A 17,735-nucleotide genomic window follows, 5' to 3' on the forward strand; every position below is an offset into this window, starting at 1 on the left:
AGAATTGTGACTAGCTCAAGGTCACACTGCTGGCTTCATGTGGAGGAGGGGGGGAAATCCAGTGCTCCAGATTAGAGCCCACCACTAATGTGGAAGAGTGGGGAATCAAACCTGGTTCTATAGATTAGAGTCCACTGCTTTTAACCACTATGCCGCGCTGGCTCAGTTTGAAATTTGTTTGTATCAGGGATGTTTGTGTTAGGTTTCTGATTTGTAGGGAGGCTGATTCACAGTAACAAACCGACTCTCCTGTGCCTTCCAGAGCACATGTGATTTGAATATGAGTCCAGTAGCACCTTAGAATGGTTTCCAATTGGCAAAGGTGTTAGACAAGGATATATTTTATCCCCTATCTCTTCATCTGCAGAACATACCATTAGGAAAGATGAATTAGATTTAGATGAAGGTGGAGTGAAAATTGGGGGGAGGAACATTAACAATTTGAAATATGCCGATGATACTACATTACTGGCAGAAAATAGCGAAACATTTACTGCTGAAAGTTAAAGGAGAAAGTGCCAAAGCAGGACTACAGCTGAACATCAAGAAGGCGAAAGTAATGACTACAGGGGAATTACTCGACTTTAAGGTTGACAATGAGGAAACTGAAATTGTTCAAGACTTTCTATTCCTTGGCTCCATCATCAACCGAAAGGGAGACTGCAGCCAAGAAATCAGAAAGAGATTGAGAGTAGAAAGGGCAGTCATGAAGGCGCTAGAAAAGATTCTTTCGTGTAAGGATGTGTCACTGGCAACCAAGATCAAGTCAATTAATGCCATAGTATTCCCTATTACCATGTATGGGTGGGAAAGCTGTACAATGAAGAAAGCTGATAGGAAGAAAGTAGATTCCTTTGAAATGTGGTGTTGGAGGAGAGTGTTACGGATACCGTGGACTGCCAAAAAAAAAACCAAATCAGTGGCTTATAGATCAAATCACGCCTGAACTGTCCCTAGAAGCTAAAATGACTAAACTGAGGCTGTCGTACTTTGGTCACCTTATGAGAAGACAAGAGTCACTGGAAAAGACAATCATGCTAGGAAAAGTTGAAGGCAGCAGGAAAAGAGGAAGACCCAAGAAGAGATGGATTGACTCTATAAAGGAAGCCAGGGCCCTCAATTTGCAAGATCTGAGCAGGGCTGTTGATAGGATGTTTTGGAGGACATTGATTCTTAGGGTCGCCATCTTGGAAGTGATTTGACGGCACTTAACACACACAGCACCTTAGAGACCAACAAGATTTTTGGGATATAAGCTTTCAAGAGTCAAAACTCCCAAGGGCTCTCGAAACTTATACCCCATAAATCTTGTTGGTCTCTACGGTGCTACTGGACTAGAATCTCTACTGCAGACCAACACAGCTACCCTCTGAAAGTATCTTTATGTAATTTGGGTCTGTCTGGGTCTTATACCTGAGTAACTTGAGATAGAATCAATTGCAAGTTATTTCAATTGTCATTTTTTTAAGTGCTGAATAAACCAGCTACATCTGCACATAACCCAAGATCCTTTCTTCTTTGTCATGTTGGTTCAAGCGTAACACCCTTTTGTGTATAGTCCATCAACCAGAGTATCTATAAAACAGCTCAGACAGCTCAATCTCGTTTGTTGTTTCTGTCTATTGAAATTTGGTTTTAAAAGGATTCTTACATGATAACAGCTCATAGGAATAAGGCCGCTAACTGAAGTTGAGGTCATCTGTTCCAGTGCTGCTACACGGGCTGAGGGTACCTGTGCCAAATCCTTTTAAGGCAGTGGAGCCAGTCCAGACTCTGATGAGACTCCACTCTTCTTTATGGCCTTATGCAATGACCCAAGGAGTAATAATTCCTCTTGAACCATCTGCTTCCTGTTCTTGCCAAAGGGATTTCACAGAATGCTTCCTTGCTTCTTCCAAAGTTTTGAATAATAACGCAAGGATAACTGAACAAGCCTGAGAGCTGAATAATCTTAAGGGAGGGTTCACAATATTACATTGCTCCTTTAATACCTAAAGGTTGTCACAGATATTGATAATGATGGGAAGCCATGATCGAGATGTTTGATGTTATAGTCATGAGAGTTTATTCATGCAGTGTTTTCTCCTGACACTCTTTAATATAAAAAATAATACGAATGCTTCTTATTCAGGATGGATTTATTCCATGTAAAAACCCACAACTGAAGCAAATGTTGCACTCCAGATATATTATGCATCTCTTACTTAATAATTTCCCTTATACTTTCTGGAGGCAAGATTTGTTTGTTGGTAACATCCAGCGTATTACTAAAAGGTCTAACAGAGGGACAGATAGGGTTGGCAAATTCAGCTTGGGAATTATCTGGAGATTTTGGAGGTGGGGCCTGTGGAGGGCAGGGTTTGGGGAGGGGAGGGACTTCAATGGTTGGCCACTGTGTGAACAGACTGCTGGACTTCATGGTCTCATCCAGCATGGCCTTTCTTATGTTCTTAATGAGGTATAATGCCATCGAGTCCACCTTCCAAAGCGGCCATTTTCTCCTGGTGAAATGATCTCTGTTGCCTTGAGGGTAGCTGCAATAGCAGGAGATTTCCAGCTACTTCCTGGAGGCTGGCAACCCTAGTGGTAGAAGACAAAGGGAGTAGGCATTTGTGCTGGACAGGCACTGAAAATGTGAGAACAGATAGTTACAGAAGCATCCTTGCTGATCACTGGAAACTTTGTCAAAGATCCCTGGCTGTTTCTGAGTTTTCAGCAGACCCTACTTAACATTTTTTCAGACTCACCAAAAATGTGGACTGTAAGCTTTCTTTCCATTTTAACAGAAAGCTAAGATTCCTGGAAATTGAAAGTTCAATGCTATTCTCAGACTGTATTGAGGGATGCATATTCACACATACATTGATTGCCATAGCGCATATCAAGAGGTTAGAGCAGTGGTTTATGAGCCTTCTGTGGATCTTCTGAGCACCATTTTTTATGGCCCCATATTCCAGGAAAGTGGGTGGTTTCTTTAGAAATAGGGATCATTTCATCATTGCTATGAGCGCAAGCTAAAACCAACAGTTTTACTTTTAAAACATAGCACGAATTGTCCATGATGTCAGAGCTGTGGAGATGTCGGGGTTCAGTGTGAACACAAAGCAAAAGTCCTTGCAAGTAGAAAACTTAGCAGAGAGAAAGGTCCTAACTGCACTTTCTCCTGAAAAACTACAGTAAAACATAAAAGGGGAATTTTAAGACTTTTAAAAAAACATCCAGCCAAACAGAGTTCTGGAGAACTTCAAAGCTTACACAGTGTTTTGTGTCATACCTCTGACTTGTAAGCCTGTTTCCTTTCTCCAGATCTGCAAGGACTAGCTAACATTCAACAGTAGCAGAGAACAACAACCATACATGCTGAGAGATTTGCTGGTAATTAAAAGAGTTATATATTAGTTGTATATTATTGTTGTGTGTTTGGGGTGTGGTGGTGCAGGGTTAGGGTTACCAACCTCCAGGTGGAGCGTGGAGATCTCCTGGAATTACAACTGATCTCCAGATGACAGAGATCAGTTCCCCTGGAGAAAAGGGTTGCTTTGGAGGGTGAATTCTATGGCATTATATGCTGCTATGGATCCATCCGCAGGCTCCACCTCCAGAATCTCCAGAAATTTTCCGATGCAGAGTTGGCAAACCTGTGCAGGGTACACAGTAGTTTTTTCCCTCCTTTGGTTGATGGGAATTGCAAATGTGGCTCTCCACAATCCTAGGAGCAATTACAACTGAATTAGAGTATTTAGACTTCTCTACAGATATTCCTTTACGGCAGTCAGTAGAAAACTGGGACTGTTCCCCCACTTAGAGGTAACCATCTAGCTAAGAATATTCCAACAAGGATCATTTTCCTTCTTACCAAATGACATTCAGTCAAGCTGACTGCCTGAAGCAGCATTACTAAGCTGGATAATTTAGTTCTTCCCCACAAACAGCTTTCATTGTGTAGAATATATAAGATGAAAGCAATAGAAGACTCTACAAATCATGTGTAGAAAAGAAGTATTTTCCTGGAGCAAGCTACGCAGTGATAAAACCCTCAAGATTTTATCTGTCAAAACACTTAAATGTTCACTGTGGAATTATATTCTTTTTCAAACTGTGGCCATAAATTTGGAAAGCTATCAGACAAGTCTTATCTGTTGCTAGCGATTCTCTTTTTAGTCAAGGCTGAACCCAAAGTGTGTGTGGAGGGGGTTGCGTCATGGCCTTCTGTTCCTGGAGCCTATGACAAACGAGATATTAAAAGAATATTATCTGTTATTTATAGATTGCATTTATATCCCACCTTTCTTGCAAACATCGCTGGATCTTTCAGCAATCTTCAGCACAGCCAACTACAGCCAGTTATTATGGTGCTTAGATATAGGTGTTGGGATCAGGGGTAGAACTCTTGAATATTTTGTCTAGCCTGCCATATTCAGAGATTGATGCGACTGCTTCCTGAGATTTATCATTAAGAGTTTCACAGTGTTCTGTGATGTCACCAATGCTCAGTAATATCTATGTGAAACCTTTAAATTTGATTATCCATAGCTTTGGAGTTGGGTATCACTATGCTGTTGTCATCCAATTATAAATCACTTCATTTTGCCTCTGAAAGTGGCTGTTTCTGTCCTGGGCCAGTGTTTGCCTGCCATGGTCAAATGGCTGAAGGATCAAAAGCTGAAGCTGAATTGTGGAGGTGATGTTGACTGGCAAAGCCAATGTCCTTCAGGGTGCTACACTTTCCAGGGTTATCCCTATCAAACCCAGGAGTTTTAAGTTATTGTTGAACCCGGTTTTGTAACTTGCTGGATGCTGGAGTAAATATATATTTTCCTGCTTCATCTAGCATGTAAATTGACCCCCTTCTTGGACTTGGTCAATCTGTCTGTGTTGATTAGTGCCACAGTAACTTCAAGACTATAGTGTGGAGGCATGTGGCCTGGTATAGTATAGCCTGATCTCATCGGATCTTGGAAGGTCAGGGTTGGTACTTGTATGGGGGACCACCAAGGAAGACTTTGGTGAGGATGACAATGGCAGACCATCTCTGCTTCTCACTTGCCTTGAAAGCCCCTTACTGGGGTTGCTGTAAGTTGCGACTTAAGGGTGCATAAGTATGTAACACATGTAACACATGAGCCTGCATGGTATACAGCAACAGTAGAAAACATCTTCACTTTTACATGTTATTATTTATTATTATTATTTAAACATATTTAGAAGCTATTAACTGCAAAGATTTGAAGGTACACAGGAAACAGGCCAAAAATACCCTTCTGGTATCTGAGCGGTATGATTTTTATGTCATCCAACAACCATTGCTAGCTCTAGCACATTGTCATTGTGACAACCCCCAAGGGGTTGGTTCACCAAGTACATCGCAAAAACATTAACAGCATTGAATCTAAGCTGTGCTGCAATATTCTCTTTTTTTTTTTTTTAGATAACTGCCTGCTTTTGGGAGAGTAAAGAAAAGCCAGATAATGGTGGGGAACTCTTGCAGGAGGTTCACACAGGTACTGCTGAGACAGAAAGCGGGTGGGGAACATGGTGAGAAGTCATGGCTGTGGAGGTACAGAGAGTACTGGAGTTTAGTGAGCTAATTGCTAACTTCAACAAAATCCTCCTCAGTGGAGGAAAGAAAAGTTTCACAAGAGTCATGCTTGTGTTGCTTTTGCCCCACTACCAGAAGATTGGTCCCAAACCAACCCTTGAAGAAAATGGAACAAGGGAAAATGAGAAAGCAATGGGTTGGGGGTAAACATCATCTGGATTTTGAGTCAACAGAGTACTGCAGTAGCAGAGGAAAACTCTTGTGTAGGTGGGTAAGCAGGGTTAAACTAGACATGATGGTGTCAGGACCTAATTTGGGTCATGTGGGGTTGGGAGGGATTTAAAGCGCAATATTTTTTTAATTTAATTTTTTAAAAATTGTATTCTACCTTTCCAATTTCAGGAGAGCTGAACACTCTCCTTGTCCATACTTTCCTCACCCAAAAAATTCTTTGTCACAACTATTTTTCCTCTGGAAATGGTTTTGGAACCCTAGTGGAGAAAAGCCGAGGGAGAAACTCTGGGTGGAGGTGTATTTGGCTCCCCCTCCCACCTGTCTATACTGTCCTTTAAGTTGCCCTCCGGTTCCTACTATATTAAATTGGTTTGGGAGGACCCAGCTTTTACACACAAATCTGCCATAATGACACATAACTTGACTCCCAAATCTAGTGTTGATCACAACCTACTGCATATTAAGTTTGGATAGTTATTTCCATTCTAATGATGTGTTTTCAGTCACTTTCAATTTGCAGAGAAATTCCATGTTTTTTCCCTGCCACGGGTGTATGCAGTTATTTAATCAATTAGCAGTGCCAAATTTGTGGTATTCAGCACAGTCACACACAAAGTTTCAAAAAGATTTGTTCCACAAAACCTATCTGTGTTTGTAAAATAACTGGATGTAATTGATTGGGATAGAATAGTAAAGAAGGGTAGCACAGAAAGTGTGAGAGTTTGAAGAAAAGGCTCCTGGACATACTCTGTATACACATTTGTATATGGAGTCCCAAATCAGGGTCCTTTCAGGAGCCTTCTCAGATAGGATCCAAGCAGCTGTCTAATAGAGGATAATAGAACAATGTAAACTAATGGGTACCCATTGAGGAGAAAAGTGGGATATAAATGGGTGGGGCTGCTCTTGAAAAGTATTCAAAACCTAATCCAGAGTTGACGACTCTACATGTCATTCCAGTCTTAGGCCATTGCCACTGGCTCCCAGTTTGTTTCTGGACCCAATTCAAGGTGCTGTTGTTGACCTTTAAAGCCCTATGAAGCTTAGAACCAGCGTACTTGAAGGACTGCCTACTCCCATACAAACCCTACCCAACCATTAAGGTCATCTTCTGAGGCCCTGTTTTAGGGGATCCGCCTTCTGAGATTAGACAGGTGACGGCCCAAGAGAGGGTCTTCTCAGTCATGGCACCAAAACTGCAGAACTCTCTCCCCCAGTGATATTCATCTGTCTCCTGTCGCTGACTTCCCTCAGCAGGTGAAGACTTTTTTTGTTTTGTGTGATGTTCCCTCAGTGATCCCTCTTTCCTTCCCCATGTTTTAATCACTGTTCTGTGTGCTTCTTCATGTGTACTTTAGTTTTGGCTTTAATTGCTTTTATGGTATGTTTTTACAATGCTTTGTTTTAACAGTTAGCTGCCATGGTGGGCCTGATTGGGCAGAAAGGCAGCATTCAAATCTTGCTAATAAATAAATAATACATGAAGTAAATGAATAAATGAACTAGTTCCAATTGCCTGAGTTTCTCTGTCAGTAGCCCCTTTACCTGCCTCATGTAAACCACTTCTGAAACCAATGGGACTTTCAAAAGCAGCTTGTGACATGGTATAGAAATTTTGTGTGTGTGCCCCCCCCCCCGAACAAACTCTCCTGGGCAAGCTCAGTCTCTTACTTGTTGAATCTAACTTGTTGAATCTCAACACAGGTCAGACTACATGAGGTGCTGTGAGATTCATGATTGCTGAAGTTCTGTGACCTGATCCTCCAAGAGTTTTAAAAATGCTAATAGAAGCTATACGGGTTTTGATTTGGCTTGGGATCACGTGATTTCCCTTTCCATGTGATTTTGCCAATCAAAACCTACCCCCATGCTGGTATTAAGTCTCGAAAGGGGGAAATAAAGATGGGCAAAAGAAGGGCTGCGTTTTTTTTCTTTTTGAGGGTTAATAATACCATATGTATGTGCAGGGGGAGGGGTCAGTTTTAATGGGCAGTGCCACACAGGAGAAAGGAGTTAAACACCCTCCCCCCTACATGGCCCCAATCCAAATTGGGTTCCCACACAATTGCTATTAAGGTAAAGGTAAAGGTCCCCTGTGCAAGCACAGGGTCATTCCTGACCCATGGGGTGACATCACATCCTGACGTTTCCTAGGCAGACATTGTTTATGGGGTGGTTTGCCAGTGCCTTCCCCAGTCATCTCCCCTTTACCCCCAGCAAGCTGGGTACTCATTTCAGTGACCTCAGAAGGATGGAAGGCTGAGTCAATCATTCGGGATTGAACTCAGGTCGTGAGCAGAGCTTTTGACTGCAGTACTGCAGCTTAACACTCTGCGCCACGGGGCATTTTAAAAAACATTGGGTAGATCCAATCACAGTCTGCCCAGGATTTAATTTGTTTGAACCTTTAGCCACAGTCAGCATTTATTTATTTATATTTAAAATATTTATATTCCAACTTTTGTCTCAGATTCAGGGTGGCTTATATAGGCAACAACACATTACAATAGAAAATAATATACAAACATGACCACCCAAGAGATTCATTGAAAGAGAATTGCAGAAGAACTTTCCCCAATAATGGCTTTATCCTCAATAAAAGAAAGCCCTCTGAAAGAGAGTATGATCCTCTTTACGTCTTGAGAAACTGCTGTAGTAGTTCCTACTGTGGATAAAAAGTCACTCTGTGGACAGACGGCAAGGTGCTAGAGCTGCTTTCTGCTCTTCTCCTCTGTGGTTTTGAGCCCCTCAGCAAAACCTCTCTTCCAAAACTACATTTTCTGCAAGCTGTTTGCATGATTAATGGGCACCAGAGATAGCATCTGTTAACACCTCCTCCTGTGGCAGAGGGAAGGAAACGAACAGCCTCCCTTTGCTGAACAAGCCTTCCTTATATGGTGTATGCCATGAACATCAGTGGCCACCAAGCTCAGGAAAAGAAGTGTAGAACTCCAGTGCCTGTTTTCTTAGCACTGCTGCATCCTGAAAGCAGAGATACCATGTTTTAATCAGTCAGCTGAAATCAGTAAGATGTGCTCCTTATGGCTAATGTAGTCCATAGATGTAGCTAGAGATAGAAGTAGTCAGATACACCCTATCCTAGCAGGCAGTAGCTAAATTTCAGATCCCATGTAAATTTATTACTGTTGGTAGTAACTTACCCAATCCTGTGTTCTGTTAAAGCTGAAGGATAGTGTCAGATGTCTCATTCAGCAGTCACATCCTCCATTCGACCTCTGTGCCTCTAGATATCTTTGCTTTTAAGTTTGAGAGCCAGTGTGGTGTAGTGGTTAAGAGTGGTATTTTGGAGCAGTGGACTCTGATCTGGAGAACCAGGTTTGATTCCCCACTCCTCCACATGAGCAGCGGAGGTTAATCTGGTGAACCTGATTTGTTTCCCCACTCCTACACAGATGAAGTCAGCTGGGTGACTTTGGGCCAGTCACAGCTCTCTTAGAGCTCTCTCAGCCCCATCTACCTCACAGGGTGTCTGTTGTGGGGAGGGGAAGGGAAGGTGATTGTAAGCTGGTTTGATTCTTCCTTAAGTGGTAGAAGAGTCCCTTAAGACTCTCCTCCTCCTTCTTCAGTCTTTGATCAGCTGTCTGGTACCCATACAGCTGCCTGGGAGTGGGTAGCCACACACCGAGTATCTCCTGTGCTTAGTAGCAGTAGTGAGTACCTTTCAAAACCATGGAGCAACACATAGTTAGTTAGATGGGCAGCTTGGTAACGTTAATTAATTCATTTGTTGTGTGCCCTTCCTCATGTATAATAAATAGCCATATGAATGAAAATATGTACACATCTGTACAGAATCTATACCGAATGAAAATATGTACACATACCTGTTCCTTAAAAAAACTGAAAGGCTATCATATGTGGTGGACTTGTGATAAAGCTAAAGACTTTTGGGATATGATTTACAATGAAATAAGAATAATTCTTCAAAGAAATTTACCCAAAACACCGGAATTGATGCTACTTAGCATGATCCCAGATGATGTGATAATACAAAGGACATTTTTGATCTATGCTACAACAGCTGCAAGACTGCTGTATGCAGCTAAATGGAAAGGGGCAGATATTCCTGGAAAAAAAGACTGGATTATAAAAATGTTTGAACTGGTGGAAATGGTGAAACTTACAGCTACTTTAAATCAAAAGGTCAATGAGCAATTTATGGGGGAGTGGGAGGTTTGGTTGAAATACTGTAAACACGAATTAGGACTGGAAAAAATGGAAGAATACTTATTAATCTGATCCATGTGATAATATAAATGTTAATAATTAATATTGAATAGATTATATAGTTTAGGAGTGAAAATGTTATGTTTTTACTGGAAAGAATTGGGATCAGAACTCATCATGACGGAATTTAACCATTTTATTAAGAGGCAGACGGAGGTGAAGGGGAAGTCAAAATTTCTTTTCTTTTCCTTTTCCTTTTTTTAATTTTTTATTATTATGTACTTAGAATAATAGCAACATACCTAGACATTTAAATGTTATATTTTTAAATTGTTGCTTGTCTAATGGAAAAGATATAAAACCAATAAAATTTTATTTAAAAAAAAAACTGAAAGGCTTCCTAAACTTTACTGTTGATAATAATTATCTCCCATTCAGAAAACCTCTACCAGTATTTCTTATAGAAAATATTAGGGGGAAAGGAAAAAGTTGTGCCTTCTACTTGTGTTTTTAGAAACCGATGCTAATTCAGACATGCTTAATTGATTGCAAACACTGACTTCTGCTCCTTATTTCTTTTATTTTAATTTTAATAAAAGCTGAACTGGAAATTATTAGCTGATCACAGCTAATAATGTCTGAAGTAACCAATACTTGACATGAATACCTTGTTCATGGAAGGTTATGTAAGTGTGTGTTATATAGAAATATAGTACTTTATACTTGCCTTAAGCTGTATCTGGATAACACATTTTTACTATTTTGTGTTCTGCAGGTTGGAAAACATTTTGAAATTAATCAGACGAAGCAATCATGCTGGGATTAAGGAATCCAACTGCCTTTCTTGGCGGTCTTCACCTTTTGAGTGTTGCTGTACTTTTACTATTGCACATGGACCAAGTGCATGCAGAAAATCCGAATGAGGAGGTGAATAATACCGGTAAATCAGATTGTACTGGTACCTACGTTTGCAAGAAAGGGGTAATTTTGCCAATCTGGCTACCTCAAGACCCTTCATTTGGCGATAAAATAGCAAGAGCGACTGTATACTTTGTGGCTATGGTCTACATGTTTCTGGGAGTATCCATCATAGCTGACCGCTTCATGTCATCAATAGAAGTCATTACATCCCAAGAAAGAGAGATAACAATCAAGAAACCCAATGGTGAGACTACCAAGACTACGGTCAGAGTTTGGAATGAGACTGTTTCCAACTTAACGCTGATGGCTCTAGGCTCTTCCGCACCTGAGATCCTCCTTTCTGTCATTGAAGTGTGTGGCCATGGCTTCACTGCAGGAGACCTTGGGCCAAGCACTATTGTCGGAAGTGCTGCCTTTAACATGTTTGTCATCATAGCAATATGTGTCTATGTTGTCCCTGACGGGGAGATCAGGAAGATAAAGCATCTCCGCGTGTTTTTTGTCACAGCAGCTTGGAGCATTTTTGCCTACACTTGGCTTTATCTAATTTTGTCAGTCATATCTCCTAATGTTGTAGAGGTCTGGGAAGGCTTGCTCACCTTTTTCTTCTTCCCTGTCTGTGTTGTGTTTGCATGGATTGCTGACAGAAGGCTTTTGTTTTACAAATACGTCTACAAGAGGTACAGAGCTGGCAAGCAGAGGGGCATGATAATTGAACATGAGGGTGACAGGCCAGCCTCCAAAGCTGATATTGAAATGGATGGGAAGGTGGTGAATTCCCATGTTGAGACCTTCCTGGATGGCACCTTGGTCCTAGAGGTAGATGAGAAGGATCAAGTTGATGAAGAAGCAAGGAGAGACATGGCCAGGATCCTTAAAGAGTTGAAACAAAAGCATCCAGACAAGGAAGTTGAACAGTTGATAGAACTAGCTAACTATCAAGTTCTGAGCCAGCAGCAAAAGAGCCGAGCCTTTTACCGTATTCAGGCTACTCGCCTAATGACTGGAGCTGGCAATATATTGAAGAGACATGCTGCTGATCAAGCAAGGAAAGCCGTCAGTATGCATGAGGTCAACTGTGAAGTGGCAGACAATGACCCTGTCAGTAAGGTCTATTTTGAGCAGTGCAACTACCAGTGCCTTGAGAACTGTGGCACAGTGGCCCTAACTATTGTCCGCCGAGGGGGCGACTTGACCAAAACCATCTCTGTTGACTTCAGAACAGAAGATGGCACAGCCAATGCAGGTTCTGATTATGAGTTCACTGAAGGGACTGTGGTATTTAAGCCAGGCGAGACACAGAAAGAAGTACGGGTTGGCATAATTGATGATGATATTTTTGAGGAAGATGAAAACTTCCTTGTTCACCTCAGCAGTGTGAGGGTCTCCCCTGAAGAGTCAGAAGACAGTGTTCTAGAGGTGAATCATGTCACAACTGTGGCTTGCCTGGGGTCACCTGCTACTGCCACTGTCACTATCTTTGATGACGACCATGCTGGCATTTTTACCTTTGAGGAACCAGTCACGCATGTGAGCGAGAGTGTGGGAACCATGGAAGTGAAAGTTCTGCGGACATCCGGAGCGCGAGGAAATGTTATTGTGCCCTACAAAACAATTGAAGGCACAGCCAAAGGAGGTGGAGAGGACTTTGAAGATACTTGTGGGGAGCTTGAATTTCAGAATGACGAGATTGTGTAAGTACTACTTAACCTTTGTGGCAGCATGTTGTTGTTGTTTTTTTAAGAAAATCTGGTAAATTACATTCAAAGCCCTTGTTACTCATGTTGTTATCAAATATTGGATAATCTTGACCATAATCCACAAACATAAGAGAAGCCATGTGCTTTTGGGTGCCAGAGTTCTGGCTGTGGGAAACTCATACAGATTTCACACGGGTCATGAAAATGTGTGCATGAGAAAGAGAGAGTGCTTTCAGAAGAGCGAAATCTGGAGATGTGAATGTTTGAAAGTCCACATGGGCATATTTGTGTTTATCTCCCTTTCAGATATTCCAGTGGCAGTGGGCTCAGATTAGTACAGAGTGAATTCTGTGGTATCAATTTCTAACTGTAATCTAAGTCTGAACGCATCATGAAAGAAAGCAGACCTTATTTTCAGAGCTCTATTGAGATGGTCCCGCTGTTCACTTTGCAAAAGGCAGCCTGTGACTAATAAATGCCGTTAAATTGCAAGTTCAGAAGGGCTTGTCATTAGCCTTTGTGACATCATGAAATATTTATACTGCGCACTTTCAAGTTAATGTTACCACGTGGGGGAAAGTCTAATTAGGCAAGAAAGCCAGGTTTAACAGTTTACAAATGGGAAAGTGGTTAGAAAGGAAACATTGCTGATAAGCTTTTCCTGGCAACTGGGACTGAATTTTTTTCTTTTTCACACAGGCGCGCGCACACACACACACACAAAGCTACTGCCATTGTTTTTCACATTGCGCAGAAAACAGAACTATTAAGATGAAAAGTACAGTATGCACACATACATAATTTCCACCCTAGTCTTCCCTGTATGGGAGAGGGATCGCAGCCTATTTTCAGTAACAAGCTCTTCATAAAATGAACCTGTTGTTGAAAGAGCAAAACCTTGTGGACAATCGTTTGCGTAACAGTTTTAGCAAAGGATTCCCAAGCAAGAAAAGGAATCTGTGGACAGTGGCACATAGAATACTATTTCCATTTTGTGATATTGCATGTTCACATTGTGAAGTTGCTTTCTGTTGTTGCGCATTGCTTGAAGGTATAATAAAAAAACACAGCAGAACTGAAATAGTGATAACTTTGAAGGATGCAAAGTGCTGTTTTTTAATTGTCCTTCAGGGAGAGTGCCAACCTGTTACAATGAGTGAGGAGTATGTGTGGGAGAGGTGTTGTTTATTGTTTGATATTTATGTATTTTCTCCTGTAAATGTTTTTTTAATGTGTGTTTTTTTTAAGTTTAGTTTTTATTGTGAGCTTTTTCCTTTGGTTTACCAAAGTTGATGCTGACCTTCCCCACTGGCACCTGTCAGCTGTAACTGCTTGCTTTGATAAGGCTGCAGGATTGCTGCAGTAGGTTTTTATTTTTTAAAATTATTTGAAATTTTATAACAGTTCAGTATAGCTTGACAAAAGATAGTTGCATCCAGTAGTCACATTACAGGATGGTCACAATGTCGAATGAGATTATTTACATCATTTTCAATGTATATACTTTCAAGGGATAAGAAAGGTATGTGCCAAATATCTGATTTGAATGAACAAATGCTAAAAAGGGACTCTGTTTTCTATGTAGTTATTTATGTAAGATGAATTTTGTGTGGCTTTAATTTGTGCAGTTATTTTGTTAGCTCTTAAATTTTTCTATATCATACCAAGTATTTATGGCAGGTACAAGTTTGGTGTTCCAAAGTCTATCAATGAGCATTTTTGCAACCGAAAGCAACAGTCCTTACAAATATTTGGAAAATATAAGGGTCTTGTATACCCCAAGGTAATTGTATTTGGGGAATTACGGTAAGTATTTTGTAAGTTGTTCTTTTTCAGTGTGACTAACTAACCTTTGCACCTTTGGACAAGGCCACCAATGATGTAGTGAAGAGCTGTTTCTCCTACATTTTCTCCAGCATGTTTTGGAATATTTGGAGTGAGGTTAACTGAAGCCCCAGTCACACGTACCCTTTACGTTTGTTGAAATTATGAGCATCAGCAAAGTAAAATGTCAACCTGTCTTGCCCCTGAACCCACCTTGGTTCCACACGTTTACCATAACATTTAACTGATGAGAATTCAGTGTGTGTAGGGCTGACCTATATAATGCATAGGCTCCATTTGAACAATGGCTTGAATCCAGCCATGCATTTGTGCTGGCAGGAAGATGTCTGCCCAAAGAGTGTGACTTTCCAAATACATCCTAAAATGATCACTGAACTGGGGAGTGTTTTGGGCAGCAGTGGGCAAGGAAGTTGTGCTCAGAAATCCTTCTGCTTGCAGAAATGTGTGGCTGGATCCAGGGCATTGTGTGCATCAAAAGGCAGATCCAGGGGGATGGAGGCTGGTGCAGTCTTGTGCCTCCACTGTGTAGATGATACATGCTTTGAGGTATAAGCACGTAGGGCTTGTGATTGTTCAAAAGAAAGGATAAGACAGCATAACTAGTATATTGTACCTTTCAGTTTCCTTGGGAATCAAAGCAGGATAAGCCTGTGGAAGTAGAATGAATAAGCACAGTTGTAGTAAAGAATTTTAAGATATTTAAAAACTTTACCTCTCCTGTATTAAGTTTGCATTGTCCAGCCAACAGAAAAAGGGAAACACTACCTGTAAAATGTATTAATTTATGATAAAGTCACAGGCATTTGCTGAATATTTCATAATTTCATGTTTGCGGTTGTATGAAATGAAGCATGTGCAAAACGCAACTTTTCTGTAATGTCTTGAGGAATAGGACAGAGGCAGAATGATGCTTTTGACCAGTGAGTCTTTGATCTCAGGCTTTAACAGCTGTCCCACTGAAACTGTAGAAGTTTTATTATAATGATACATTTTACTAAATATAAGTCACTAATCAGTCAAACTAGATAAGATGTTGGGAGTTCTGTGTACAGAGCTCAAAAATGTTTTTCTTTGTAAATGGCAGCTGTACAGGGGCTTGATTCAGATTGGAACTAGGGGACAGAAGGTTAACCCTTTCCCCTCATGTGCCATTTACTTGACTTGAAACAGACTTACTTAGGGAGCTGGGGCAAAAATGTGGCCAACAGAAAGAGTGACTGTACATTTGCTCCAATGGGGAAAAAGTGGAAGCTCCATGAGGCCATTTCAGGCAAATGGCGCAGGAGGAAAGGGTTAATCCCCATTCATAAGAACATAAGAAAAGCCATGCTGGATCAGACTAAGGCCCATCAAGTCCAGCAGTTTGTTCACACAGTGGCCAACCAGGTGCCTGTAGGAAGCCCAAAACAAGACAACGGCAGCAGCATTATCCTGCCTGTGTCCCACAGCACCTAATATAATAGGCATGCTCTTCTGATCCTGGAGAGAATAGTCATGCATCATGACTAGTATTCATTTTGACTAGTAGCCATGGATAGCCCTGTCCTCCATGAACATATCCACTCCCCTCTTAAAGCCTTCCAAGTTGGCCACCATCTCCCTCTCTGCCGTGGTCCCAATCAGAATCAGGCCCCTGATCCCTCCAGGATCTCCAGATCTCTAGGATCTACTTAGGATCTCCAAATGCATAGCCCCCAGCAACTTGCCTAATTTTCTTCTAAAACCGCAGCTCACATCTAGGCTTCTTATTTAATATAATTTTCTGAAAGAAAAGGTGAAATAAATTTAAAAATAAAATATAAGAACTTATATAAAATGAGTTCTGTCAAAAACAAATGGAAAATTTATTGTTGAATTTTAAAAATGCAGATTATCCCCATAATTAAATTTCAGAATTTAAGGGTGAGCTCAGAATGTACTGTAATTGAGAAAGTGGTCAGTTGTGAGCAGCCTTACCGGAAATGAGGCATGTACTGGCTACCCAGCCTATGTGAAATGTTTGCCTCTGGTCACAGTCCTTCTAAGCTTTGTGATTTAAGAACGCAAAGATGACGCTTGGCTTTCCAACATTATTAGATAACCATTTGAAATTTTTTGCCTAAGCAACAAATCATTATTTCCAGAAATACAGTTTATGCGCCTGAAGTATGTTCATTGGGTCAGTTCATTCACTATGATCTCACACAGGCACAGCTAATTTTAGACTCTTATAGAATCATGTAACTATAGGGTATTTTGTGTGCAGATCTTAACGCAACATTTCCTGATTTGTATCCTCTTGCACAAACACATGCTGACACCAATGGCTACAAACCATAGTTCTCTCCTGGGACAGATTTCCTACTCTTGTACTCTGTACAAGACCCAGCATGGTGTAGTAGTTAAGAGTGACGGTCTCTACCACTCCTCCATGTGAAGCGTGCTGGGTGACCTTGGGCTACTCACGGTTCTCTCCAAACTCTCTCAGCCTCACCTACCACACAAGGTGCCTGTTGTGGATGGGGAAAGGAAGGCAATTGTAAGCTACTTTGAGAGTCCTTATTGTAGAGAAAAGTGAGGTATAAAAACCAACTCTTCCATGGGCTCCCCCTTCCTGCGGCAGAGCCCCATCATGTCATTCCTCAGGGTCCCCCTGTCCCCCAGGACCACCATTTCTTGGAGATCAATGGGCTGCAGTTGAAGTGGGGAAGCACAAAAAATCATTCCAGGGATGAAAAATTTAGTCTGGATCCAACCCAACAATTTATTGATCAGTGGAGGATGACAGCCATGAGAGAAAGTCCTTTTCTAAAACAGAGGTGCCAGAACAACATGGGCAGTTACAAGAGGGGAATGAACTGAGTTGTTTTAAAAAGTAAAAATAAAACAGCATTCAAAGTGGTTATAGCTATGGTCTAATTTTTAGAGGTGCTGTGAGCCAAGACCTCTCAGTTAAAAATCAATAGGACTTATGGGCGCTCAGTTCTGCAAACAACCCTCTTTAGCCTCTAACATGCATTTCTCCAGGGTCCAATTATATAAAGCAGAGTTGCCTCGTCACATGTACGAAGGCTTCCCTATCCATCACAGTACATTTTGCATTACTTTCTTCCCCACTGTGTATCAGACAGCTTTGGGGTAAAGTGAAAACTGCTATTTTGCACTACACATTCAACATGCAAAACAAAATAATTTCTTTCTGTTTCTGACCTGAGACTCGGGTTGTACACACACGGGGCCTTCCTCTGGGATCCAGTTCTAACTGAAGTTCAACTAGCTAGGATCCTGGGGAACACTTTCTCGGTCTCCCCCTTCCCCCAAGTGGAACG

At 41.2% G+C, this 17,735-nt stretch overlaps 1 protein-coding gene across 4 annotated transcripts in view; it reads left to right on the top strand.

Annotated features, from left to right (window-relative positions):
• SLC8A1 (solute carrier family 8 member A1) overlaps positions 1-17,735 on the top strand; it is a 290,502-nt gene that overhangs the window by 15,896 nt on the left and 256,871 nt on the right. For 3 of the 4 annotated variants that reach the window (XM_056853930.1, XM_056853932.1, XM_056853931.1), the window contains exon 1: positions 10,892-12,576. In XM_056853930.1, coding sequence (XP_056709908.1) covers positions 11,021-12,576 — 1,556 coding nt within the window. In that variant the 5' untranslated portion in view covers positions 10,892-11,020. Of the gene's footprint in view, positions 1-10,736; positions 12,577-17,735 lie in introns of those variants that run through there. The other variant, XM_056853928.1, reaches the window with a different exon arrangement.

This window comes from Euleptes europaea, chromosome 7, assembly GCF_029931775.1.
Source record: "Euleptes europaea isolate rEulEur1 chromosome 7, rEulEur1.hap1, whole genome shotgun sequence".
NCBI classification, from domain to species: Eukaryota; Metazoa; Chordata; class Lepidosauria; order Squamata; family Sphaerodactylidae; genus Euleptes; species Euleptes europaea.